Below are 27,460 nucleotides of genomic sequence, written 5' to 3'. Positions count from 1 at the left end.
GAAGTGCAATCTAAAAGAGGTCAAGGTTTTTAACAGTTTTATTCAACAGTGCCATGTACACATTTGAAGCATCCAGTATACTCGTATAGGAAGCAAATGTTGGTCAAAAGCACAAGTCTGTAACGGGAAACACTGGACAGTGTCATAACAGCGCAGAACACCACTTCACAGGAGAATACACTTTACACTTTTATATAGACAACAGCTTCACAGAAGAGAAGACGAAACCATGTCTGTAACAACATGTTTGGTACCAAGATGATCACAGGTAAAACTCAATATATTTTATCTAAAAAAAATAAAATAAACTTCCAATAGTTGATATTTGGTTACCATAAATCATAAACTTAACACTGTCTTATGTAGTGAGAACATTTCTTTTCCAAACAATACAATATTTAGCAAAACTATGGCACAATATCAGCAATTCATGATACAAAAAGAAAAAGTTTTCTTTTATAGATGAGATTTCAACATGGGACATTTACACCAAGCCAACAATGAAAAACACAAAATGAAAACATGGATTTACAATTACATCATACACGGTGCAGATATCTGCTGTTAACATGACGACAACATGTTTTCCTACATGCTGAATAGGCAAGCAAAATGGTTCCTTCAATGTGTTCAATATTCAGATTAAAACAAAATGGCACATCAAATTAGGACATACATGAATATGTGTCAAGTTCTGCAAGCCAACAAAAGGACGTCTTAATCATGCAGAACACACCAACGTAAAAACAGAACACTGACGTATAGTTAGAACACCATACACTGATGAAGCTTGTGCGGATATTGATATAACAAGTATAGTTTATCTAGAAGAGGAGGTATCCTACCTCTACTATGGCTTATGACGGGAGACAGAAGATTACAGATACTGTATGGTCTGTTATCACTAGTTATACAGCGGCTAATATTCTCATTATGCATAGGGCTGTCAAGATAATAACAGTGTTGTGTACTTTGGCTAATTTGCTTATGAACTGAATACATTGTGCACCTAATCTCCTATTAGGCTGGATGACATTTTCAGTAGATTATATTGTTTGATGATATTTTAGCACGAATCATTTATATATTGATTGCGTCGGTTAATCAGACTGTTGTCAGATCTTACAGTTCAGATGTTCTGAGGTAAAGATACACGTTTTTTTAATCTAAAAACAGGTGCAGTTGAGTATTTTCTTCATGGCAGTGGATTACTGAACTAGTCCTTCACTTTACAATCTTTCTCTGTACAATCTTTGAGTGATACAAATTACGATATGCGTCAGTTACACAGGTTGAATTGTTAGTACGTCACAGGATCTTCCATTTGTTCACAGATGGTAGCTTCCTGGTCAACAGGCCAGCTCAGAAAGATGTAGTTAACCTCGCCAAGTAGTTATACATTAGACACATAGCAGAAAAGCTGGGCATTAGATATATGCCCTTTTTTTTATAGTCGTTTTTATTATAGAAGCCCCTTTTTATGCTCTCTATTTACAGCCCTACAAAGGCAGACAGCTGTCACTTGAGAAGAAAGGCAAACTGCTTAACAGACAACACAGTTGTAATACCTTCATTTGAACAATTAAGGCGGATTATATTACCAATAAAATGAGTTGCCATAGGATTAAGATTATACAAAAAAGGGCAAAAACAGATACTGTACTCAGGATAATCTTTAGGGGATTTTGAGAGGAAAACAGTTTGTACCATCATGTGTTATTTCAGCTTTATTTTCCTTTTTAAACTTGTTTGTTTAATAAAATAATCTTTGTTAAATGTTTATAGTCTTTAGATTATATAAGATAAATGTATTTCTGTTTGTTCTGTTATAATGTATCTATAGTGAAATCATTTATATATGTGATTTTAAGGTCGCTTAGTAACACCAACGCACCTAAATATAAGTCAAAGGCAAAGATGGAGGTAATTAAGATCTGCTGAGAGAGTGAGATCAAGAGACTGAATTACTTAGATGTCAGTTATTGTCCTAAAAACCCAAGTTCTGAACACACGTATTGATTCTGCGCTTGCCTTTGTAGGGCAGATTATTTCTGCAGGATTTACCAAAATAGTGCTCAGCAAACAAATACTAAGTCAGCAAATTCTTATGTTCTCCCAATTTCTCTTTGAAAGTACCAATACAGCAATTCTTACAAGAGATTGTGTTACTGCTAATTATAAAATGTGCCACATAGCAAACACACACACAGTCCACGTTCACTCGTCAAATAGCTGATGCCTCTTCTTTGTAGTAAAATATTCTCAACTTCCAAAACTGTTATCAGAGTGCCAACAACTACAACGTTTAAGTGAATATTAAAAAGAACACCCTATTTGAAAAGGAAGCCTAAAACAAACACTGAGAGACTAAAGGAATGTATTGAAAACGCATTGCATACTCCTCTTCAGTGAGAATTTCAGTGCCATGATGCACACCAATAACTTGTCTTCTTCAAGTTCCTAAATGTTTCAAATGGGTTTGGTTTGAATGCTCACTGATAAAGTGTGACCTCAAAAAGATTAGTCTAGAAAATGAGGCGTGGACAGTTTTCGTTACATGTTATTTTTTCAATATCATATCTGCATGTTCACCTTCTCTGGGAGCTACAGTGTCGAAAAAGACATATGAACACAGGAGGGCGCTGTTGTCATGTCAACCGTTCAGAGTGATCAGGCCCGCTGTAGGAATGCAGATTGATATCGACACAAGCTTGCCTCGATGTCATCGGTGTGAATCCCCATCTTTGAGGCTGCGGGTCTTAACGCTTTATCACCACCTGCTCGTACGCTCCAGCACCAACCCTGGGATCACCGGAAAAGACAAAGTTAACTTGCATATCTCACCAGGTCATTCTTTAAATATCATCAATACACAGTCAAATGCGCTAAAAGTTTGGTTAACTTTCCCCTGGTAGTCAGCTCTTTATTATGTTAAAATATGTTTTAACCTCTCACCTGCCCCTCAGTGGGTGGTTGTGCTGTTTTATATACTGGGCACCATGCCAGGCTAAGCTATTCTCTACCTCTGACCCAACCTACTTTAAACTAGGGCTGCTCAATTAATCGTATTTTAATCGTGAATACGATTATGGCTTGCAACGATTACGAAAACAACGTAATCGAAGTAAAACGATTATTTTTTATTATTACTTTTTTTTAATTTTTATTATACTTAAAGTTCAGGGTACTCAACTGTTAAAAACATACTGTTCACATTTTTTTTTCTCCAATAAATGGATGTTTTCAAAGTCAATGAATAATCACATTTAATAATCTAGACTACTGCAACTCCCTCCTGGCTGGTCTACCTGCATGTGCCATCCGACCTCTGCAGCTCATCCAGAATGCAGCGGCTCGTCTGGTCTTCAACCTTCCTAAATGTTCCCACACCACTCCGCTCCCTCCACTGGCTTCCGATAACTGCTAGAATCCACTTCAAGACACTGGTACTTGCGTACCATGCTGCGAATGGATCTGGCCCTTCCTACATCCAGGACATGGTTAAACCGTACACCCCAGCACGTGCACTATGCTCTGCATCAGCCAAACGACTCGCTGCACCCTCGCTGCGAGGGGGACCCAAGTTCCCATCAGCAAAAACACGTGGGTTTGCTATCCTGGCTCCAAAATGGTGGAATGAGCTCCCCATTGAAATCAGGACCGCAGAAAGCTTACACACCTTCCGGCGCAGACTGAAAACTCATCTCTTTCGACTCCACCTCGAGCGATAGAATGACTAACAAAGAACTGCTAACAGAGCACTTATATACTAATAAAGGACTGGCTTATCTAAAGCCAGTTGAGTAGCACTTGAAATGTTTGGCTCTTTGAAACCTGATGTACTTATATGATTCTGTTTTCTTCAAGGTTGTATCTTCCTGGTCGAATGTACTTATTGTAAGTCGCTTTGGATAAAAGCTTCAGCTAAATGTAATGTAATAATCGCAATTACAATTATTGACCCAAATAATCGAGATTATGATTTTTGCCATAATCGAGCAGTCTTACTTTAAACCTGCCTTCAACTCCCACCCAAACAAAGAGCAGATCTCAACTTGACCCAACCTTATATCTGCATTGTGTCTGCTTGAGTTAAACTGCTGTGGCTAGCCTCTGCTGGCTGATAGGCGGTATTATCTCAACACCATGGACCACTCAGCACTACAGAAGTTATCCATACTTATCTCGCTGCATGTGTCTAACAAATAGCTACTTGTTTTAGACCATTATTTGACCTAGCGCATCTTTTTAAAGCCTTGGATCCTATCCACAGCCAAGCAAACAGTAGAGATCTTTCAGCATAACAAAGTCTATATTGTTTCAGCTAATGTCATGTCATTAGGTTTGCAAGTATCTAGTCGTAAAACTGCAGTACTGGACAAGTATGACAGCAATAGAGGAAAGGTTTATTATAACAAATCTTGGCAATACATCAGCTAGTTGTGTCAGTTTGAAGCTAAGTGCTGGACAAACTATCAGACTGATATCGGCATCCCTAGAGCCATATGACAATAAAAGCCTCAACTAATAAAACATAGTTATTGTACTCCGATCCAGAGAGAGTTCCAAGTGCCATTACCGGTTGACCCCGCCACATCTCCTATGAGCAACAATTGTTTTATAATGACTAAAGTTCACCTGGTGGGGAGGTGATGGCTTCCCAGCGCCGTGCTTCCCCCAGGGCCGACGAACAGGCGCAAGCCTTCCTCTGAAACAGATAGAGTAGCAGTAACATGCGGTCAGTACTGAGAGTGCCCACATCCTCCTGTATACCTTTTGTTATGACGAGCAGCCAGTTGCTAGGCAATCTAAAAATAATCATGTATTGACAGCAGCTTTCTTTTCCTAGCTTTGAGAAGGATGAAACCTTGGAAAGAAAAACAATGCCTCACGCCTCAGAGTACGACTGAGTCATGCTGTGGCAAAATACCACGAGCTCATTACTGTCATTCAAGTAGCTGTGCATTTTACACAGACATACCACAGACTAGGGCTGCGACTACTGATGACCAATACCATCAGCTCTTTTTGATTAGTTGATAGTCAGATAATAAGTCGGCAACTATTTTCATACATTCATTCAGCATTTGAGTGAATTTGCATCCAAACATTTGCTCATAGCAGATTCTTAAATAAATTAGTTTGCTTCTATATCATTGACAGACAAAACATAAACCATTATACACTTGGGTTCCTAAATTGGATGAGCATTTTGCAAACTTTTCTGTCATTTTATTAACAAAATAACTAAATTATTTTTATTTAAAAAAAGGGAGAAATGCAGGGTCTGCTTGAGACACATTCCCAAAGACATCCTCATCAGTCTAAAGTATTACATTTACAATTATTAACAACAGAGAAAAACCTTCACATGTCTACAACCAAGAAGCTAGAGTTAGCTTATGTTTGGCTTTAAATACAAATAAAAAAGCCGAGATGGTTTTTTCCTTTGAGTAATAGATGGATGGCTACAGAGTATAAGAATACTTCTGAGTTTTGTTAGCTAAACCATTTAGAGACGATGTGCACAATCTGCCAACAGCACATACACAACAATGACTACCCAAAGAATGAAATCCTGCAGATATGGCGGTAGCGATAGACTTGATAAAGGACACCATGTTGTTTCTCTGGATGTGTAGCCTACCTTCAGCACTGGAGTCTAGTAGGCTTGGTGTGAAGTCTTGACTCTGGAGAATCTTTTCCACAACATCGTCAGCATCGACCCGCGTGTCGTCCATTCTCTTCAGCTGAGACTCCATGGAGTCCTGCTTCACAGGGTGTCTGAGGGGAGGATGTACCAGTCATTTTATGTCTGATTGGCCATTAATGGCTTCCACTTCTAACACATGATGCTGCTTGTGTGTTCACTAAGTTTTTAGTCGACTAGTTATCACCAATTTGTTTTTTGTTGATATCAACACACTTTGTTTAAAATCACTTTTGTTGCCACCAGAGGTCGCGTTAACCGAATATTTTCCGTCTGACGGATTTTTTTTAACAATGACGGAAAAATCTGAAAGCAGTCCGTCATTTTGACAGATTAGAACAAACTCGGAACAGCGCCAAAGTTTCCCTGCAGCAAGGCTCCGGTGTTATGCCGTGTTATGCATGCCCTCCAAAAAGGAAATCATACCAAATCATTGAAATGTCTGTGAGTTTTGGCTTGACGCTGTGCACGCTCCCGCGAGGTGCAGCAGCCATGCATAACACGGCGCATGTGAACTGTCTTTCCCCCCCCCCCCCCCGTTGACAGTTCACGAGCATGCTTCCCCCCTCCCCTCGTCAGAGTTGTGTAAAGGCCGACGGGTAATTCTGGATTTTGACAGAAGTTTTAGGATCCTGTCCGTCAAAATGACGGGCAGTGAAAAAGTCTAACGCAACCTCTGGTTGCCACTAATATTACAAACTACATTATGGTCATCATGGCAAAAACATGTACTACTCTAATGACATACTATACAACTACTTTTATTTACGTCATATTAACCTGACTTGTTCTACATGTTTTATGACATTTTATTACTTACTTAATTATTACTGGCTTTAGGTAATATTTTATTTTAAAAACAAATATACTGTCTTATTCTATGACAATCTATACCTTGATTTTATGAAAATACAGACCTAAAACTTTTATGAGAATATACTATGGTTTTGAATGACAATATATATTGTGTTTTGACAATGTAACTTTTACATGGCATACTATATGATAGTATGGATTTCAATAATATTTCTTCAATCTATTTGATGAATGTTCTGTTTGTTTTATTTAAAGGAACCATTCAACATTTTAGGAAGTGTGCTTTATCATCTAGAGTTAGATGCCAACACCGATACATCTCTTGTGGGTAAATAACTGAAGGGTTGAAGTAGCCAGCCTGTCTTAGTCTGAAGTAGGGATGGGTATCGTTAAGGTTTTAACGGTACTACTACTTTTATCGATACCGCTTATCGGTCCGGTCTTTTAACGGTACTCTTATCGGTTCTTTTGGAGAAAAAAATAAGGTAAACTAACTAAACAAATTTTGAACAAAACTAACAATGCCTTTTTATTTAAATTAAATACATAATATTTCACATCAAAAGACACAACAACATTTTAACAAATCGTATTAAATAATCTGATGACAGAACTGTAAACAGTGTAGCTGAAACTTTAACAAAATAAATACCTCAGTTACCTCTAATCATTAACCCATGTTTGTATAATTGAGTTAACTCTGTGTGTTGCTGCTAGCACACATAACACCTGACGTGGAAACGTTACTCGTGGATGGGGCTACAGAGCTGCTAGAAAGACAGTCGAAAACGGTGCATTTCTCCGTCTGAATGTGGTGCACTTTTGCAAGATTAGACAAATTGATCGTGTTACCGCCCTTACATGTTAAACACTTATTGCACTTTAGGCAGTTTAACCACACCACGGAGCGCGTTCTCTCTGCCATCTCCTCCGTGTGTGTGTTGCTGCATGTAGCAGCTGCGTGTGTATGTAAACTGCCCCGCCCCCTCGCAAGCAGGCGGGGGAGAGAGATCGAAAATACTAAAAATAATCATAGAAGCATTTTGCAGTCTTTTTGCATGTTAGAAACGGAGTTGGCGACACTAAAACTGCAATATAATGTTTGTGTAGCAATAATACACATGACATATTTTTTAGATGTCTCCAGTACCGATAAAAAGACCGCTAAGGTCGGGGCTTAACGGTACCACGGTCTTTAATAATTCAGCCCCGGGGCCCGTTTAATACCGGGGCTCGGTACCCATCCCTAGTCTGAAGGTAACACAATGTGCCTACCACCACTTCTAGAGCCCCCCAATTAACACATTCATTCTAATTGGTTTCATTAATAAATCCAGGACTTAAGTGTAAAAGAAAATGTGGTTTTAGAGGGATATGAGCCAGACGATCTGTTGGTCGGTGCAGTCATTTCATGGAGCCTTGTTGTCATGTGAGGTTGTCGTGCAGCCAGTGGTTTCATATTTTATGTGGAGATCTGAGAGTGGTATAGATTGTATCTCTCTCTCATGCTACATGCCACAGTGTCAGAGGAATTGAAATAGAACAACATGACTGAAAGTTGGTCTTTGAAGAGATTTGCTAAATATGAAGTGCAGCTTAACCCATAAAAGGTAAAACCCTCACCAGTCGTGAGTCTGAACAGCTTAGCTTGATTCATGGTTGGACATTTTTAGATCACACAAATACAATGACTAACGTTTTCATAATACCAAAAGCCCCCTACTGACACCTCATAATGAAACCACATATGCTCTTCTGCCTCGCTGCTTCCTGAAATGTGACAGTCTCAGGTGGGGTTTTATCTAAAGTTTGTTAGCTAACGGCTTCTATGTTTTGTAATCATTACACACAATAAAGAGATTACAATGACTTACTGATGGTTTCCTCTATTAAATAGGCCTATGACGATGATTATTATCTGGATGTGCTTTAAATAAAATAAAAATTATATTTCTTTACTAAAATGACCCACCTGTTGAGGCGTTCACAGGACGAGGCGCTCCGTACAGGTGTCCCCGCTGGGTTGCTAGTGGTTGCGGGGGGGACCGGGTGTTCAGGTAGAGCTGGACAGGGTCTGGACTCTCGGTCGTCGCTTGGCTCTGGGATGCTACCGATGCCCGTCGAGGCGCTGCCCACTGAGTGGTTTCTCCGGTGGCTGAACTCTGACATGCTGGAGGAGCGGGAGTGACCTGTGCTGTATCCTGAGAGATCAGGGGGGAAGTTGAGGGGGATGGAGATTCAGGAGATAATTACCTGTAGGTTCACCAGTAACAGTGACCTCTTTCACATTGTCTTTAGAGTCGACTTAGGGTTCACTTTTTTTAGGGTATATTTATCATACTCTCTAAAAGTCGGTATGAACTGATCTCTGACCAGCAGCTAAATGTGTTCGATATAATGAAAAGCACATTTTAAAGCGCATTGGATAATTGTGCTATATAAATGCAGCCAATTACCCCTTCACTAGGTTAATGCATCTGATTGGACAGTCATAAGATCCTGTACATAATACTGCAAATGTGTATTGTATTGTATTGTAGCATTCCAAATATTTCAAACACCAGCTGCAGCAGTTTAACAGCAGTGGTCTAGAATGCATTATGCAAATATGTGCACACACATTTACATTTTTGCTTTTCAAAAAGACAACAATTGTAGAAGATAGATGTTCAGCCTTATATCTGAATTAAAACATGAATTCGATATTTACATTGATCTGCTGTTCATATGAGGAACCAAAACAGTATTTATCTGGTGAAACCCCCTTTGTTGGGCTGTTAGACTTTAATTGCAGTGTTAAAAGATGCAGCACTTTAGTAGAGTTGCGGTGACATGCACACACTGGCACGACTGCAGGAAGGAAGGCTGAGGCATCCAGAATAAAAGAAAAACACTTCTCACAACTTGTTTTCAAGAAAGCATACCATCTCTCCCTTTTTTTATTATTAGGGTTTTTATCTTATATTAATGTTGAGCATTTTGTACATTATTATAACTGTCATATGTTATCAGCCCAGATTTCCTCTTCCTCGTTCAACTATGTAAAATGCTTGATAATGACTTGTGTGTTAAAAATTGCTGTATAAATAAAGTTTATAATTACAATATCAGGGCATCAGTTTACTCCCGCCATGATAGAGCAATCGTCTCACACTTATATGAAGCAGGAAATAGATTTCTAAATGTATAATCAGAGAGCCATTAAAACTGCTCTCAGTGCATCTCTACTTCCTCTCATCTTTTATTGCAGTCATCTGATCCGTCTGTAATGGAAACTCGAGCCTCAGGTTTGAACTGCTTTGGTGGAGTGTCACTGGGAAATCATTTTAATCGCTTCCCACCTTTCTTTAGTAAGAAGCTTTTCTCCCTTGGAACTTACGCACACATTTTCTCCAGTAATAACTAATAATTGTAGTGAAAAGACCTGTGCGTTATGAAGTTGAGGCTGGCATCTAGTTTAGACAGAACTACATACTTTATCTGTAGAAAATGGTATGTATAACTGCCTAACATCCATCTTAGGTCAACAACATTAATCTTAAAAACTTGACCTGTTTCTGATGTGGGGTCCCATACCTGAGAGTTTGGACTGTTGGCTGGCGTAGCTGGATGTTCGGGAGTGGCCACAGCCCCCGAGTTCATCGGAAACAACAGGACACTTCCCTTCTCGACTCTCTGCTAGATGAGAAAGAATAGGGGAAAAGACACACTGAAAAACAAAGTGCTGAAAGAGTCCAGACAAAATGTTAAGTTAAAAAAAGCTAGATCAAGCTTTTCTTCAGCCTCCTCGAATCAGAAACTTGGGCCTAACGAGTTTTTAAACCATTGCTCATTATCAGAGCTCAAAACACAAAGTGTGGCATAGATAGTTGTTGTGAAAGGAATAAGGCCCCTTTTTCAAATATGACCTAGATTCAGTCTCAATTTAGACAACAGAAACAAACCCAGTTTTTCTCATGTTACATTACATAAGTCATCCATATTTTGTAAAACCTTGAGTTTTTTTAATTGCTGTGTTGATTTATATCTTATTTCTGCTAACAGATACAACAAACTGAGAAAGCTCCACTCTGCCTCCTACACACTTCCTGCCGCTTTGCAGCTATATTATTCAGATTCAGTAATTTCTTTGAATGGGTGACAGATTGAACAATGGGAAGTTATTGCAGGTATCACCATTTTAAAGGACTTATTTGAAAAGGGTAGAATGATGTGTTTTGATCAACTAAGATTGGAATACAAACTAACACAAAACACACTTTTTTAGGTTCCTACTGTAGCAGGACGGGGGCAAATAGAACAAAAAAATATATATATTCCTTCCCTGTTCAAAGGGGAGTGGCTCAACAAGCCACACCTGAGTGCTGGGGGAAGCTAATCAAGACAGCAGGCTTGTTTGTGACAAGCGAGACCTGCGCAATTGCGATCAACGTCTTGCTAGTGCGTTGCATGATGGTTAGTCATTTTGTCCGACTTGCTCTGGAGGCTCGCCCACATGAGACGTTGAAATCTCGCTGGACAAAGACTCCCGCAGCCTTGACGACCCCTACACACGGCGGCGTGCGTTGCCGCTTCAACGCTTCTGTCCATTCACTTTGAATGGGGTGACGTCACGATTCGCCGAACTGCATTGCGGGAGCAAAGCGTAGATTCTCTCGAGGTGCTCGCTGCAAAAGTAGAGCAATGTTCTACTTTTGCCGCCTCAACGGAGGCGTCAGCCAATCAAATCCCTCGTATGTAAATCTGACAGTACAAGCAGTAGCCAATCAAACCGGGTGTATGTTGGGAGAGCCAGACCGCAGTTATTTCCCATATGTCAACAAAAGGAGGAGAAAATGATCGTGGCGGTAGGGAACATACAGGGATACAAACCGGAGGAGCCAGGCATGGGGGGAGGTGGCAAAGACAGTGGGGGAAACTGGTAGGTTTTCGCTTGTTTGGGGAGTTTATATCCAGTGTATTTCGTTTGAATGGACAGCTAGCAAGCATAGACATCGACTTCAGTCGACGAGTGGCAATAACTGTCCTTACCAGCAGGCGGCGGTAGTGTGTATTCGTCATTCAAAAGAGGCAACAACTGGAAGACAGACTGCGTTATACACGAGAGAAGAAGAACAGACTGCGTGATATAAACAAACAACAAATAGCCACTACTTGCAAAATATACATTTTCATGTGATGCTCACAATAGGTAAATGAACAATGAACAGTGGTAGACAGTAGCTCTGTCTGTGTGTGCCTTCTTAATCGTTTGTTTTGGTCCCTCACTTCCGCTTCGCTTCTCATGCACTGATTCGCTAAGCTGAACAGCCAATCGGAGTGATTTATTTGGCCGACTTTCTTTGGCCAACTGTCTACCGAGCGGGAGGTGTGAACATTTGCCGTAAAGAGACGACGGTGCAGGACACACCAACCTGAGTAGGGCGCCGCGAATGCCCGACTGCCTCTGACGGCCTCTGACTCCCAAAATCGGGTTGGTGTGTCAGGGGCTTTACTCCACTGCAGAAAGAGAACAGGAATGGAAGTCCAGTTGTATTTTCGGGACCTTTTCTGGTCAACCAGGCTGTTTTTGAGTGTCACTGAACCAAGGAGCTGGTGAAGTAAAACAATTCACCTTCCACATCAGTTAACCTGCATTCTCTGTGATCTTCCCTGGCCTGCTTGGACCCTCCTGACTGAACTCTTCATTTAGTGGGAATGCTGACACAGCATTCCAACTATCTGTTATGCTACGCACAAAATTATTTATTATTCCGCTGGGTTATTTTGCGTTGCTTCTTCTCCCACATTGAACATCGCAGAAACTCCGTTCAAACATCAAAACGTTCAGCTCAGTCGGGTATCAATGGCTATTACGTTTATCATTCATAACTTTCATAATTCCAGAGATACATCCCATAATACATCCCATTTTGAACATGGAAGTCAATGGAAAAATTCTTCAACTTCAACAAATCTTCATGCGACTTCAACTGCTCCTTCATACTTTCACTCAGAAACCTCATTCCAACTTTAAAATGTCACATCTTTCTGACATTATTCGTGCAACACAACTTCTGATTCTTACTTTTACAGATATTAAACATTGTTCAGACCTTGGTAAAGAGGCCTTCAGATTTTAGAGAGCGTGATGTCACAGCTAGAGTGGAGGACAGATTTAATTTTGCCTTCATATTTTCTTTTAAACCTGCCATAATTCCCAAAGCCTACATTCCTGAGACATAATTTTTCATGACAAAACATATGAAACACTCACAAACACCGGCTGTTGTTATGCCTGCTGTGACGTTAAGTTACCGCGTGTAATTATGCCGTTACAAGCTTAAGTTGTGTTTATCATCTGAATTTGGCAAAAGAAGTTTAATATTCTAAAAACCAAGACTTTGTTTATTTGAAATCAGATAAAAACAAACTGTCACGGACCCTGCCGTGTTATCTATGATTACTATACGCTTTTCATTCAAGAAGAAGAAGAAGAAGAAGAAGCTTTATTAAGGGAGGGAGGGGGAGTGGCGCTGAGGAACAGCAGAGTGCAGGTTGACATTCCCCTTATTGTGGAATAAGGGCTAGGTTCAATTTAGACAACTAATGTCTGGGTTAGTGTTCATGAATTCATGGTTAATCTTGATGCACACACATGTTTCCATGCTTTCCAATAGTTTAAAATAGTTTTATTCCACTGTTTAATAACCTGTTCAATACAAACATGCCACTTGTAAACAATTAAACAACATTTCTGTGAACTGATATGTTTAGTGAGCTTATTAGAGGATGTTCCTTGAAAGATTGAAAAATGTCAATGAAGATGTCAGACTTAATGTATTTGTTAATAATTACATACAATACATGGAATTTGTCTGTGTGTTCCAAGTGAATCTGCAGCTCCCTGGTGGCCAGTACATACATTATGTGGCCCCCACCACCACCACCATCCAGGTTGCCCATCCCTGCTCTAAACGCTCGAGTTTCAGCGCAGCCGTCAGCTGTGTTTACTCCCATCATTCAAACAAGACGCGCTGGCTAGGGGGCTACAACTACAACAAAATGAACATATTTTACCGTGATTTAATTGTAATACACGTTTAAAATGAACGCATCAACCGCTTCATGAGCGCCGTCGGAGCGAATTTGCGTCTGTCCGCGTCTCTGCATTGACTTTACATGTAATTGCGCCGTCCCCAAACATCGCATCGCGTCCAGTGTGAACGCAGCATTAGAAAGGTCAATTATTGGCTGATTTGTCAACCATTGAGGATATATTAACAGAATAAAAAAATTAAATTGTTTATTGATGATAGATTTATTAGATAAATTAAATGTGTATGCAACAGCTGTGGAGGCCTATACGACAGTCCACTACAAAAGATTGCCAGACTTCACTTAAATGTACATTCTTGGTTTTATAATTTTGTTTTACTTTCACAGAGCAAGCACTGCATAGCCCGAGCCACTTAGATATGTGTTTATCTGACAACTAACATGAGGCATTTAGTACAGAGATATATAGACGGAACAGCTTCCGTACGTCGTGTTTCTTCACTGAAGTGCCCTTCTTTTTCTGCCTCAGGCCGTGAATCGGGTCTTATTACTGGTAGGAGACCATCCGGACTCACCTCCCCGTTAGCAATATAAGCTGGCTTTGATGCGCTCCTGCTGCTGGTTTATTTTCTACACCGCAGGCCACTGTAAAGTGAGGCAGGTCCCTTGATAATTGTTTACATTGATGGAACTTAAGGGTGACTTGGAGATACACCACAAAAAAAAAATAAACACAGGAGGACAGACATGTGAAATACACAGACCAATTAGTAGTTAGTTTACACCAGGGGTGTCCAAACTACAGCCCGGAGGCGAAATGCGGCACGCGGACCATTTTGAATCGGCCCCCAGCAAATTCAAAAAGTATAATGAAATATGGCCAACAAATAAAACTTCTGCTTGTCTTGTACTTCTTAAATATACATGTTCAAATATATTACACAGTATTCATGTGTAAATAAGCCCAATTTTCAAATAAATTCAGTCAATTAAAGTTGAAAACAGTTGATGAGAAAAAAGCCCAATAATAAATGCTGTTATATGCTCTTCACATTTCCTCTAATTATAAGCAATCTGAAGCTTCTGTTTTAAGGAATCGGCATGCCAACACTTATTGTAACACAATAAATGAAACCCTATGGAGAGCTTTGATGTTTTTTTTCTTAAACGCATTTTCAAGTATCAAGAATAATTTACCTACATTTGGTTGATTTTTCCAACTTATAACTGAACTTATGAGGCATTATACCTCACCTCTAGGGAGTGGCCCAGCCCTTCGTATATTTGTCTGTATGTGGCCCTCTGTGAAAAAAGTTTGGACACCCCTGGTTTACACCCTTTTCGTTAAAACCAAGAATTTTATCTTTCCAAAGTCAAGATAGCATGGATTTATTAAAACTATTTATTTTTATTTTTGACATTCCAAGCTTCTAAAAATATATTGTAAAAAAATCAATCTTCAAAATAAAAACCCATAATTCCTCCTAATCTACCAAGCGACTGATTTCAATTGATACTGCTCACACAAATGAAACACACCTGCTCATACACTGCAAAACATCTACAGCAGGGCTATTCAATGGCGGCCCGCGGGCCAGATCCCGCCCCGGGGTGATATTTACTGGCCCTTTGAGTATAATGTTAAAAAGTAATAACATTTTTTTTTTTTTTTTGGCCAGAGTGCCTTTATTTCAGAGAGGGTGTTTCATTGAGAGATAGAGGGGAAGACATTGCCTGTGCTGTATTTACTGTGTCTGAAGCTCTTATTTCAAGCCATCTTTTTCCCGGCCCCTTGCTTTGGATCATTTTCATCAACCGGCCCCCATTCCAAACTAATTCAATAGCCCTGATCTACAGAGACACGATGAGTTTGATGTGAAAGAGCATCTCAGCAGACCAATACACACGTGGTCTGCGGATGCTAACACACAACCCCCATAGACAGAATTGCAAACACTCCTATTTTTAACCATGTAAGAGCCTACAGGGTCGGAGCAGATTGTAGCTAATCTCAAAGAGAACTAGTTTAAATAATACATGAAATAGCCGCGCGACACTCTGAAACCTGCTATAGGAACAACATTGCAACTCTTCACACATGGAGAAACACACATAACAAGAGCAAGAGGGATGAAACTGGGGAGGGACATTTTGCTGGATAAGAACTATTTGTATTGTGCTCGATGGGTGAGTGATAAACAGCCGTCATATAAAGCATGGTTGGATCTTTCCACAGAAAAATTATGTAGAGCAGTTTAAGATAAACAGGGTGGCGTGGGATATTGTGATAAATACACATTATTATTGCAGTACACAATTATATAAAAAGTTATGTTTCCTTGCCATTTCTTGTGCCCTTGCAAAGCCACATAATAGAACTTTACCGGAAATCCACACTACAACGAAGAGATGATGTTGAAGAAACGCACCCATGAGCAGTGAGTTTAGACAGCTATGTGGATGGGATCTAATCTAAGATTAGATTTAACCTTTTGATTTCAAGTCAAAGGGTAAGGAGGAATATTTAGGCTCTCTGAAGGTTATTATGGATATGTCAGTTTCAATCCAATGTAAATCTACACCGATAATCAGCATGAGCTTAACATATTAAAGGAAGGAAGTCAGGTTGTTACAGTATTTGTTAAACATATACAAAAATGGTTGACCCACCAGTCCAGCAGCAAGTCCTAGGTTTGATTCATAGTTGGCTGGACCTTTGCTTCATGTCAGTCCCCTACTGTATTATCCCATATTACCTGCATCTCATTTCATTTCAAACCTTTATTTAACCAGGTGAATCCCATTGAGATCATCGATCTCTTTTTCAAGGGAGATCTGCAGCAAGTAGGTTCCACATGAAGACATAAAAACATAAAACAACAGAAAAACTAAAAGGACATCATATAACATAGTTACAATTTACATACCTATCGACAATGACAGGTACCAACCGTATCAGATTGCATAGCATCTATCCGAGCTTTAAAAACATGCAGTGGAATCATTTGCTCAGTTTCCATTCTTTTTGCAGACTGTTCCAAGCAAGAGGAGCAGCGTACCTAAAAGCTTTCGTACCTAAGTCAGTCCTAGCACTTGGCACATGTAACAATACTACATCATGAGATCTCAGGCAATAGCTACTTGCAACTCCGTGTGATCAGAGAGCAGATATAAGATGGTAGTTTACCCAACATGGCTTTATAGATGAACGTGTACCAATGACTGAGCCTCTGAACAGTTAGTGAAGGCAAACCTGCCCTGGCATACAGGGTACAGTGATGAGTAAGTGCTTTACAGTTAGTAACAAATCTCAGAGCACTGTGATACGCAGCATCTAACTTGATCAGGTAATGGGCAGGTGCATTCATATAGACCAGATCCCCATAGTCCAGCACAGGTAAAAAGGTCACAGTGACTAGCCTTTTCCTGGCCTCAAGCGAGAAACAGGACTTGTTTCTGAAAAAGAAACCTAGCCTAACCCTCAGCTTTTTAAGCAGATTATTGACCTGAAGTTTAAAAGAGAGACAATCATCAAGCCAGATACCAAGGTATTTGTAACAGGCAACCACTTCAAGTACTTTTCCTTGCGTAGTAACAATATCCAAAGTGGTCTCTGGTGTCTTTTCAAAATAGCATTACCTTAGTTTTATCAACATTTAAAATAAGCTTAAGCTCAGAGAGCCGAGTCTGAATAATATTAAAAACAGCCTGCAATTTAACAACCAGTGACATTTAAGAAACCGCCAAAACAAATATACACATTAGAACCCAGAACTCCCATCAGGGGCCTGCTAATGTTTGAGAAAGCCAATGGGATGGCTAAGCAGGGCTGGGGAGTGTAATGTGGCGTGATTTGTCTCACCAGAACATCCTTTCTGTGAGTCGCCTCCTCTCCTCTCCTCCAGCAGGCTCTCTCCATCACCCTGGATCCCGATCACTGTGGCTGTGGAGGGGGGCCTGGTGACACGGAAAACAAAATAAGCCTTTATTCTCCTGAATCGTATATATTTTAATGTGTCATCAATTGTTTAAAAGTCAAATGCAAGGTGAGAAAGACAAAAACAGGGAGAAAAGTGGGGAGGAAATGAATGAGTTGAATGATGATTGATCAAGTACAACATGATTAAGTCAGCTGAGAACATTTAAGCATTCAGCAAGGCTACACATACCAGATACTCTGTACTTAAATACATGCTGCAAAGAAGGAAAAATAAAGCTGTTGTCATTCTGGCTACTGAATCATTTTTAGGTCAATATTTGCCCTTGGGATAGGCAGCTTTTTCCTTTCTGTACACACACAGACCTTTACAAAAAAAATCATATTTCTACTAGGACACTTAACATTATAATGACTGTATTGTACGATGAAATCAGTCAGTGTGTTTGACATGGGAAGGGCCTAATGTACCAACAGTTCTTTGTACTTGCACATTTCGGGATCGTTTGATTCCCATTTATTGTTTCCAAGAGGTTGAAGCACAGTGTCGGGAGCTGTCAATAGACTTCTTGGATCGGCTCCCAACCAAATGTGATCAGCAGCAGATTTTGTCATAACTTTGGCACATGATACAGAATCTTTTCTTCTTTAAAAGATTTTTTTTGCAATTGTTTCATGTTTGATAGTGGTAGTGAAGATACAGACGGCAAATGTGGGGAGAAAGAGAGAGGGAGGGGTTCTGATATTTCAAAGAGGACACCGCTTTAAATTACAGTCCGGTCCAGTCTGGCTCAGGTGGGAGAAAAGCTGATTTCACAGGCTTTTTTTTGCCCAAAACTTTAGCAATTAATTAGTTTCTAATTAAAAGTCAATCTCAGACACCAACACTGACTGACGTAGGAATACAGTTTGAACAGCAGAGCGAATCAGATTTGGCACCAAGTTGAAAAACATGACTTTAACTTACGTTTTAAAACAGGGGTCTCCTGACATGAGCTGTGTACTGATGATGACCTATGAAAAGAAAAATAGACGTGTTAATTTCAGGTTTCACTAGCATTCAATGCTTCCATTAGCCTGGATTCTTATTTAAACCTTTTGGTAACCCTCTAATACTACTACACAAGAATCAACCAGCTGCAATATGCACTCCCTGATCTACTTAAAAGACTTGATTTGATTCATTAGCTTTCTCACAAATTAGGAAATATTCTACAAGACCTAAAGCAAATTATGGCTGTATTTGCCAATAGTTTTCCATGTTTTACTCTGCTTTTTCCCCCCAATGGTTTATTTCCTGCTACAAGCTAACAGACTACCTGTGTACCTACCCATTCGTTGTTGTAAGCAATGCTATAAAAAAACCTTTCACCTTGCCTACTTATTAGTTAAGAAAGGCTTCCAAACACCAAGGTTACCTCTTAAAGAAGTACATCGGAGAGTGGACACAGCACCATGGCTTCAATGGGCGCTTTCGCACCGGAGTACTTTTCCCAGGAATATTTCTGATAGTTCTTGGGATTTTGCGTTCACACCAAAAAGATCTGGAACTAGAACCTAGTTTTTGCAAACCTTTTCACCCCGGGAGAAAAAGGTTCCAATTTCTGATTGGCTGGGCGAATTGCAAACCACGCCCCGTAAAACTCTGAAAGGTTTTGTGAAGCCGCCATTTTATTTGCTCGCATTAGCATTATTAGCATTAGCCCAGCGCACCAACGGAGAGAGACTAACTTATGGCAACACAAAGGAAAACATGGGAACGGTGGAGTGATGAGGAGGTGCCGGCGCTTCTGGCGATTTACTCGGAAGGCTTCAGTAGAAGCTGATGGCAGCTTCTACTGAAGCCAGTCAGACTGACCCAGTCCCCAACTCTGGGGGACTTCGGGGGGCAGTATACGGCGTGAAGTTATCAATCAATCAATGTTTATTTATATAGCCCAATATCACAAATGTTACATTTGTCTCAGTGGTCTTCACAGTGTGTACAGAATATCAGTATGACAATACGACACCCTCTGTCCTTAGACCCTCACATCGTACAAGGAAAAACTTCCAAAGAAAACCCAGTTTAAAGGGAAAAATGGGAGAAACCTCAGGGAGAGCAACAGAGGAGGGATCCCTCTCCCAGGACGGACAGACGTGCAATAGATGCCGTGTAAATTGTTGTTTGCGGCCTGCCAGTAAACCCGAAGAAGAAGAAGAAGAAGTGACGTCAGCGGTTTCATTTGCGTAATCCTCCCTCAGGGACTTATTCCGGTGTGAATGCGATCTACTAGGACAGTTCCGGGACTAAGTACTGGGAACTAAGTACAGCAAAGTACTTGGTGTGAAAGTGGCTAATGTTACCTTGAGAATGGAGTTATCCTGGCGAGTATTTTTGGTATCGTAGCCTTCCAGCAGACATCTGCGAGTTGTATTCCCTGAGCCAGCAAACTCTGCTAAATTCAGATCTGCAAAACCAAGCTGAAGGAGAAAGAATGACACATGGTGAACTTTGTTTCCTCTCAGGAGACTGACAATTTGCCCAGTAAGCACTTGGATGTAAAATGTCAGGTCATCAGAGAAGATTCAGGGAAACTGAACAATGTTAACACTTTTGATGAACAATCCTTCTTCGCACATCTACAGTAGTGATCCTCTACAATATTCATATTTAGTTGTGGGAAAAAAGCTATTATCTAGACTAGAAAGTCCACAAAAATAGGTTTTGTATGCTGAATAATTACTAGCAGATAGTGAAAGGGAGAACACATTACTTGATGAGCAAACCTGCAGGCAGTGAAGGCCATCTGTTTGCTAAGGGCTCACATGGCTATCTACATAAATGTGGCAGATTCATGTTAATGCAGATGACCTGGAGGTTGGGTTAGGAGATGGGGGTCGGATGACGTAAGTAAATGAGTAGTTACCTTTGCAAATGCTTTTCCACCTTTCAGCTCCTGGAAAAGAGAAGCATAAAGACCTTGATTAAACATCTAAACTCATGATTAATTTAAGCACGATTGAGGTTTGTGATAACCATTTGCCTAGGAAATGTGTTTGCAATTCATTTTCAGTTGCAACATAATTTAATTGGCAAAGAAAATCAATGTTATCACTAAAAATGAACAAAACAGAAATGGCAAAGTGTCAAGTAACATTTTGCTGTTGAGTCTAATGGCAGCAGGAGGCAGCTGCTTGACCTTTACATGTTTATAACAAAAATACTGGAAAAAATGGGGACCAGCAGTGAAGGCAAAATAACAAAGGTTTTTCTTGGTACTTGACATGTTCTTTGTCCTAAAACAAAGAGGGCAGGGCACGCCAGAAATAGCTTGCAGCTACAGTGTTGAAATACAAGATGCATTTAGGCTGCGGCCACACGAGGACGAAAACGGTCATTTGCGTCACTGTTTAGTGTCATATAGACCGTTCGGCCACACGAGGACGACCGAATACGGCACTAAACGACTGAGGAAACGATAACGGGTCCCAAGGTGGATAGAATGGCATACGCAACGCTCTGGGGGGTCCAACGGCTCCGTGTGTACGCCCTATACGATCATTTTCTGATAATGATGAGGCAATAGCTCCGCCTCTCCCCACCACTGCTGCTCACCCCCGCATCAAAGTAAACTGCACACTGAATTCAGATTATTTATCTTTCTCTCGATATGGACCTAAACGCGAGTGAAGTCTAATCTGACAGGACAGCGACACGCAGCTCTGCTCACCTGCAGCTCCTCCCGCTGCAGCAAAACACACACTTCAAGTTAGATCATCACCCTTAGCTATTTTAATTACCTCTCAAACTCCCTAAACTAGTTATAAATATGTTTATTTTTTACTGTGGGCCGGGTCACTCATTACTGGATCAGCTGCTGCATGAAACAGACACTGACGCTGTCCGAAGAGAGGGAGGAAAAAGAGAGGCTCCGTGTATTTTATTATTATATTATATAGAGTCGTTATTCATTTGTTTTAAAGCTCAATAAATAACAAAGAAGACCTTTGACCGGCACTTTTATAATTTTGTCGGAAGATTTAAACTTTAATATACGTTGACTGGCGAAAAACTCTGCCCGGTTCCCTCGGCCCCCACCGCGGAGAATAAACAGAAGGGCAACCATGACAACCATGCTTCTTCGCTGCTTTTGTGGAGGAAGTTACAGCGCCACGTACAGGATCGGCATATGTACTGCAGCTTCTCCAGCGGTTGGAGCTAAACGGAGCGGTCTCGTGTGGACAGACACTACCCGGATAACTATTGCGTGTGGACGGAAGCTTGTTTGCGATTGCGTTTGCGTTAATCCTATGCGTTTAGCCGTTTTCGTCCTCGTGTGGCCGCAGCCTTAATCAGGAAGGCTTATTCGGGCTTATCTATTCGTTATATAGTTTGAAAAAAACAGCAGACTAATGTTTAAGATGAAATGTTAAATGATTTAAACTGAGAAAACACTACACTGATGTACTCTTCCAATTGCTTGCTAGCTGCGTTTTAGAGTTCATATTTCACTCTCATGTTTTGATTTGCCCTAAAGAAATGTAACCAATACCATGATTTAACCCAGCTACAGCAGTTCTACTAGCAAGGATGAGACTCTCCTCTCTGTTGCACACTGAGAAGAACAAAGGATTTCCTGTTTGCATTAAACACATGCCTTATGCATCTTTAACTTGTGTGTTTACATGCAAAGCATCACATCATGGTTAAAATATATATATATCTCAAGTTTGGACATACTGTACCTTTCTGACAGACACACGGCACACACAAGGGTCCAGTACACCCGTCCCTGCATTGGCACTCATCTTGCAGGGGAAAGAGAACCGTTTCTTCCATCGTACACTGTTGGCATGCACTGGCTCCCTGTAAAGGAAAACCACAAAAACTATTATTTACCACAGTCACTCACTTTTTGTAGCCCTGATAACATCCTCAAAATAATGTAATTCCTACTAATCAGCCCATAACTATGAGATAACAAGTAAAACCTCTTATGTTGAATTCATCCTCATATCTCTCACCCTGCTAAAGGCTAATGAGTCAAGTTGCCTACTGTAGGCGAGCTCATGTGCATGGCGTTTTTCTGTCTACTTAATTAATTTGTTAATTCATTAGTGTCTTGTTTTCAACAATTGATTCGTTTGGCTGCTGAAACCAAAGGTGACGGGGACAATTGCAGCCCGTTTTTGGCAAGAAAGTGAAACATATCTGCACATACCCCCATCCCCGGCCAATAACTAGAGGGAAAAATGAGTGTAGCCGTCTCAGTGAGAGGATGAGATGAAGTGAAAAAGAAAGGAGCGTGGATGCGTGGGCAGCATTACGATACCCCAGATGGCCTCTTTTTCACAGACGTCCTCTCCTCTCCCACTCACCTAACCTGCTCCCTGCTGTCAAAACAGCCCACATGTCATTCATTTAGATGAAATGTGATGGATTTAATTCAAACAGAGCTGTTGAATTACTTCTCAAATGACATGCAACCACTGACATACATTTGACAACAGTATGCAAAATATATAGGGGCAAAAAGCTCAAAACAAGGAATACCCAAGGATAATGTTGTGGTGAAAGAAGTGACGGCAAAATACTTGAATGATTACCAGGGTGTGCAGATCCCTGTTTACACAGTTAAGACTGACTGCTTCTAAAGCCTGAGCCGTGCAATACATCTATTCCTCACTATGAATACAAAAAGCAGCAGATGCGTGACTAATGTTTTACAAATGCTGACTTCATCCTGGGGTTGATACATTTGAGAGTGAACTCCCAGAGTCGGAGGGGGAACTCCCAGCCAGCTGGACACTGTGTGCTTCGGGAATGCACGCAGTGTAACTCACAGCACTTCTCAGTGCAGCACAATCCTATTAGTCAGTGTGGGTAATCGTGGTTTTAATCACATGCGGAGGTCACATCTCTCATCTCTATACGCGGGTCAGATATCTTGTTAAACTACAGCTGCTCTCTTTTTAAAAAGCAGCTGCGGTCAGGTCACATAAACACATTGTTACACAGAAACAATGCTGTAAACCGAATGACAAGCCAGACCAAAGGGAAAAAAGGCTGCCAATACAACACTCTGCACTTCTCTTACAGTTTGGGATGACTCAAAGGAGTGTCAGAGGAAACATTGAAGCTTGGGGGTCTAACTGCAGCAGAAAATGTGATTTAACAACACTCAAATTCCTCTGGCTATAACATTTCAGATCCAGAACATAATGTTATGATTAGAATCTCAAACTTACGGACGTCATTGTCTGGGTTAGAGGATTAAATAACCTCTTTCAGCTCCATTGGCTGCTCGGATGTGACAAAATGTACCAGGGAACTTGAGGTATTAAAATGTCCTTTACCATCATGACCTTAGTATCATCCTGATTCACAAAGTCGGACATACTGTGCTTTTTAGTCAAACCATTTTATAAGAGTTATTTACTGTAGAGCACACACAGGGCTGGTTATATAATCAGGGTGAAGCCATCTGATCCCTGCAGCCTTGCTCCAAAACAGTGCTTTTCTCTTGTCAAATGTTAAACAGCAATCTTATTTATGAAAAAAAGCAAAACCGGTTACAGAGAAGATGACCGTCTTTGCTTGACTTAACTTGATGTAAATGTAGTAGAACTATCATGATGCTACTGTAGAACAAAGTGACAGTAAATAATGATAAAACGGCCACTTCTTTGAATGGACAGTTATGCTAGTTCCCTTTAACAATTGTTTCAGTGAAAGAGTCCTGTTTTGTATTACATAAACATTCACTTTGCACATTCAGCTACACAGAACAATACTTACAATCTTAGCTTAAACTATATTAATGTATCAATCCATCTATCGACAGAAATAAGCCTGATGCACACATTGATCCTTATTTTCAAGGTAAAAAGTTAGCTGTTTCTCTTAGGATTCTTCGATCATAAGTTGAATATCTTTTTGAATCAAGGCTGCAATATTTATATCAAATCAATAGACAGATAATGCATCTGCAAATAATTGTATCATTAATTAATTCTTAAAGCAAAGCATTTTTAAACCAAAGAAGGCCTCAAGCTTCTCAGTTATGATGATTTGCTGCTCCCCTCTTTGTTACAGTAATATCTTTTTTTGTTTCAACAATGCTAGTATTTTTTTAACTTGGTGCTTCTGACCATTTTCTGAAACTTCATAGACAAAATGATTGTTCAACTATTCAAGCACATAAACTGAACATCAATGGTCGATGAAAATCGTTGAAAAACTAACCCATGTGTGTTCTTTAAGGCACAGACTTTAACTTGTACTAATGAGAGAAAGAACACCTAAAACAGGTTACAGAAGAGATGACCACCTTCACTTGTCTCGACAGTCAGAAATGTTGGCATTTATGACACTGCGGACCACAGGCTGATTTTGAATGGGTTTGGGGTCTCTTCTTGTCATGACAAACGTTTCCTTAAAACCTATAGTGTAAGCTAGGGATGTCCCGATCACCTTTTTTTTGCTCCCGATCCGATTCCGATCATTTGATTTTGACAATCTGCCGATACCGATTTTTCCCGATCCGATCTTTATGCAATGCATTAAGAGAAAAAAAGGAACAGATAACGGCTGGTCATCCAACGCGATGAATTCAGCTATCTTGGCTGTTATTGTTTGGCCTTTTCACTGTTCTGGGGCAGTTTCTCTTTCCTTTTAGAAGTCTCTGAAATTGTCGGTTGTTTCAGTGCCGTTACCTGAGTGGCCGCTGTGTACTCGTCGTGTTGTTGTTGGTGTTTGTTTCTCAGGTAGCGTATTAGATTGGTCGTGTTGAACGTAGCTCTGTTCTTTCCACCACGCGGAACCTCCGCCTTGCAAACATTGCATCTGGCTGTTACACTGCCTTCGCTTTCAATTTCATAATACTTCCAAACTCCTGACATTTTCTCTGTCCCGACTCCCGAGTTACCAGCTGAACGTAGCCTCTCGTTAGCTTACTGCTACTATTAGACACTGCGCCCACTCTGTTGCCAGATTTGAGAGAAATAAGCAACCAGGTCTATGAAAACAGGCCCAAAAGAAGCAACACATACATGATGTTGTGTCATTTTAAACCAAAACTAAGGCCTCAGGATGACTTTAAGACGTGAACATGGTCATTTTTGTTTTGTACATAAATATTAATAAAAAAATATTTTATATAATAAAAAGAAAAATCCCGACCCCTGATTTTTTTCTCCCGATTCCGATCTTTTGAAAATCACGTGATCGGCTCCGATCCCCGATCACGTGATCGGATTGGGACATCTCTAGTGTAAGCAACAACTTTGAGTAACCTAGAGTAAACTATTGTGTCACATTATTCCTACTAATTTACACGGGAAAGATATGTCCACCAATTAATTGGCACAGCATTGTCTTACTGTGGTCAAACTACAGAAAAGCAAGTTTACGGAAACTTCAAGTAGCTTATAATGATGCCATGAGAATATTGCTGAAGAGACCTCGATGGTCTAGTGCAAGTGAAATGTTTGTGGCTGCAGGAGTCAATACTCTACAAGCTGTTTTAAGAAATCTTATCTATAAATGTATTTGCCGGCTTAATGACTCTGATAATGAAATCCTCTTGGCCTTATCGAACATAAGGTTTAGTACTACACGCTACCAATCGCAGCTGTGGAGACATTGTATAGTTGTCTCCACTGATTTAAATTATTCTTAAACTATGAATTCTTTTTACGCTGTGTATGTAATGTATTATATGTAATGCCTTGTCTGTTATCTATGTAATGTCTTGTCTTTTATCTGGACCCTGAGTCTGTAATAAAGTTTTCATTTCATTTCATTTTCTGCTGAGCACTGTATTATGCGCTGTAATATGCGTTGTCCTTGCATGTTTTCTGAACAATAACAGGTTGACAACGCAAGACAAGCAAAGCGGCTTCTTCAGTGATAACTGTATGACCAAACCGAGGCTAGAGACAGTGGCAGTCATTTGTATCGATTAAGCATCAATAGACGGAGGAGTCATGTTTAGCTTGGTGGCAGTTATGTGAACAGTCAGCTGGATGCTCAAATCGATTCCACAACCAGCGAGGAAGTTAGCCTGGACACGAAGAAAATACCTGACGATAAAGAGGGTATTTCAGGGCACTAACCACCACACATGTTGAAGTGTGTTTACACCAGGCGATGCCAACACGGCGTCTACAGTCCTGCTTCGTACTTGAATGCAACGTCCAAATAGGACAACTAAAAACACCGACAAGTGACTAACGTTAGCTAGTTTCTGGACATGTAGCATGTTAGCTGGTTTGCTAATAATGCATCATAGTTGGCTGCAGCTCCTCAGCTACTTTAACCTGCAGGCTACAGATAACAGGTCCAGTCAGGTTTTGCACGACTGAATTAACACCAAACACCCTCACCTAGATGACTCCTCTGAAAACCCGCCGTCCAGCAGCCGGACTTTACAGAAGAGGACACCGTTCACAAAGGGGACCGAGGAGAGCTCGTCCAGCTCAAAATCCACCTTGAACTTGAATTTCTTCTTCTTCATCATCATTAAATCCATACACTGATTCAGTACTCTTGAGAAGATGCTCAAATCTCGCCCGTCGCTGACATTACAGCCCCATTGTGTCGGAGTGCTGTGGGAGGAGGACGTTGAAGCTGCTGGGGACAAACCGTCTATGTGACACTAACGAGGCAGGGGAGAAGAGCTACTTCCTGGGGAGATTTTCCAAATAAAACATTATGCTTTCACTTGTACTTGTATACTGTGTGTTTACCTGTGGTGGAATAAGTATTCAGTTACTTTTAAATGGCATTACTAAAGTGTAATAATACTTTAACATGAAAGTTAGAAAGCAATTATTTAACGTGTGTTTCAATGTAATGTTGCAGCTGTTAAATCAGTTTGAATACCGTCCTTGGCTGGATAAAGTCATATTTCAACCAATATTAGTACATTTATTGTATTACACGTTGTATCAACTATATAAATGATACAATGATA

At 40.4% G+C, this 27,460-nt stretch overlaps 1 protein-coding gene across 2 annotated transcripts; it reads right to left on the bottom strand.

The window, feature by feature from the left end:
* Positions 1-20: 20 nt before the first annotated feature.
* fam102bb (family with sequence similarity 102 member Bb) lies at positions 21-27,146 on the bottom strand. Of its 2 annotated transcripts, none has more exons than XM_034081080.1 (11): positions 26,871-27,146; positions 22,230-22,350; positions 20,411-20,440; positions 19,848-19,964; positions 18,469-18,515; positions 17,427-17,521; positions 10,103-10,204; positions 8,499-8,727; positions 5,648-5,784; positions 4,639-4,708; positions 21-2,802 (listed from the first exon to the last, which is right to left on the bottom strand). In XM_034081080.1, exons 1-11 carry the CDS (start codon positions 27,014-27,016, stop codon positions 2,760-2,762), a joined length of 1,137 nt encoding a protein of 378 aa, XP_033936971.1. In that variant the 5' UTR covers positions 27,017-27,146; the 3' UTR covers positions 21-2,759. The 2 variants fall into 2 exon arrangements, with proteins under 2 accessions (XP_033936971.1, XP_033936972.1); XM_034081081.1 differs by having other exon boundaries at positions 10,103-10,201.
* Positions 27,147-27,460: the final 314 nt, after the last annotated feature.

The sequence above is a fragment of the Pseudochaenichthys georgianus genome, chromosome 4 (genome assembly GCF_902827115.2).
Source record: "Pseudochaenichthys georgianus chromosome 4, fPseGeo1.2, whole genome shotgun sequence".
Taxonomy (NCBI): Eukaryota; Metazoa; Chordata; class Actinopteri; order Perciformes; family Channichthyidae; genus Pseudochaenichthys; species Pseudochaenichthys georgianus.
Note: the sequence above shows the minus strand (reverse complement) of the source record. Positions and strands in the feature narration are given on the sequence as shown.

Coding starts and splice junctions, on each gene's coding strand:
- fam102bb (XM_034081080.1), bottom strand. CDS start 27,016: ATGGATTTAATGATGATGAAGAAGAAGAAATTCAAGTTCAAGGTGGAT. Junction 22,351..26,870: donor TTTTCAGAGGAGTCATCTAG/GTGAGGGTGTTT, acceptor TTTCCTTTACAG/GGAGCCAGTGCATGCCAACA. Junction 20,441..22,229: donor GCCGTGTGTCTGTCAGAAAG/GTACAGTATGTC, acceptor TCTCTTTTCCAG/GAGCTGAAAGGTGGAAAAGC.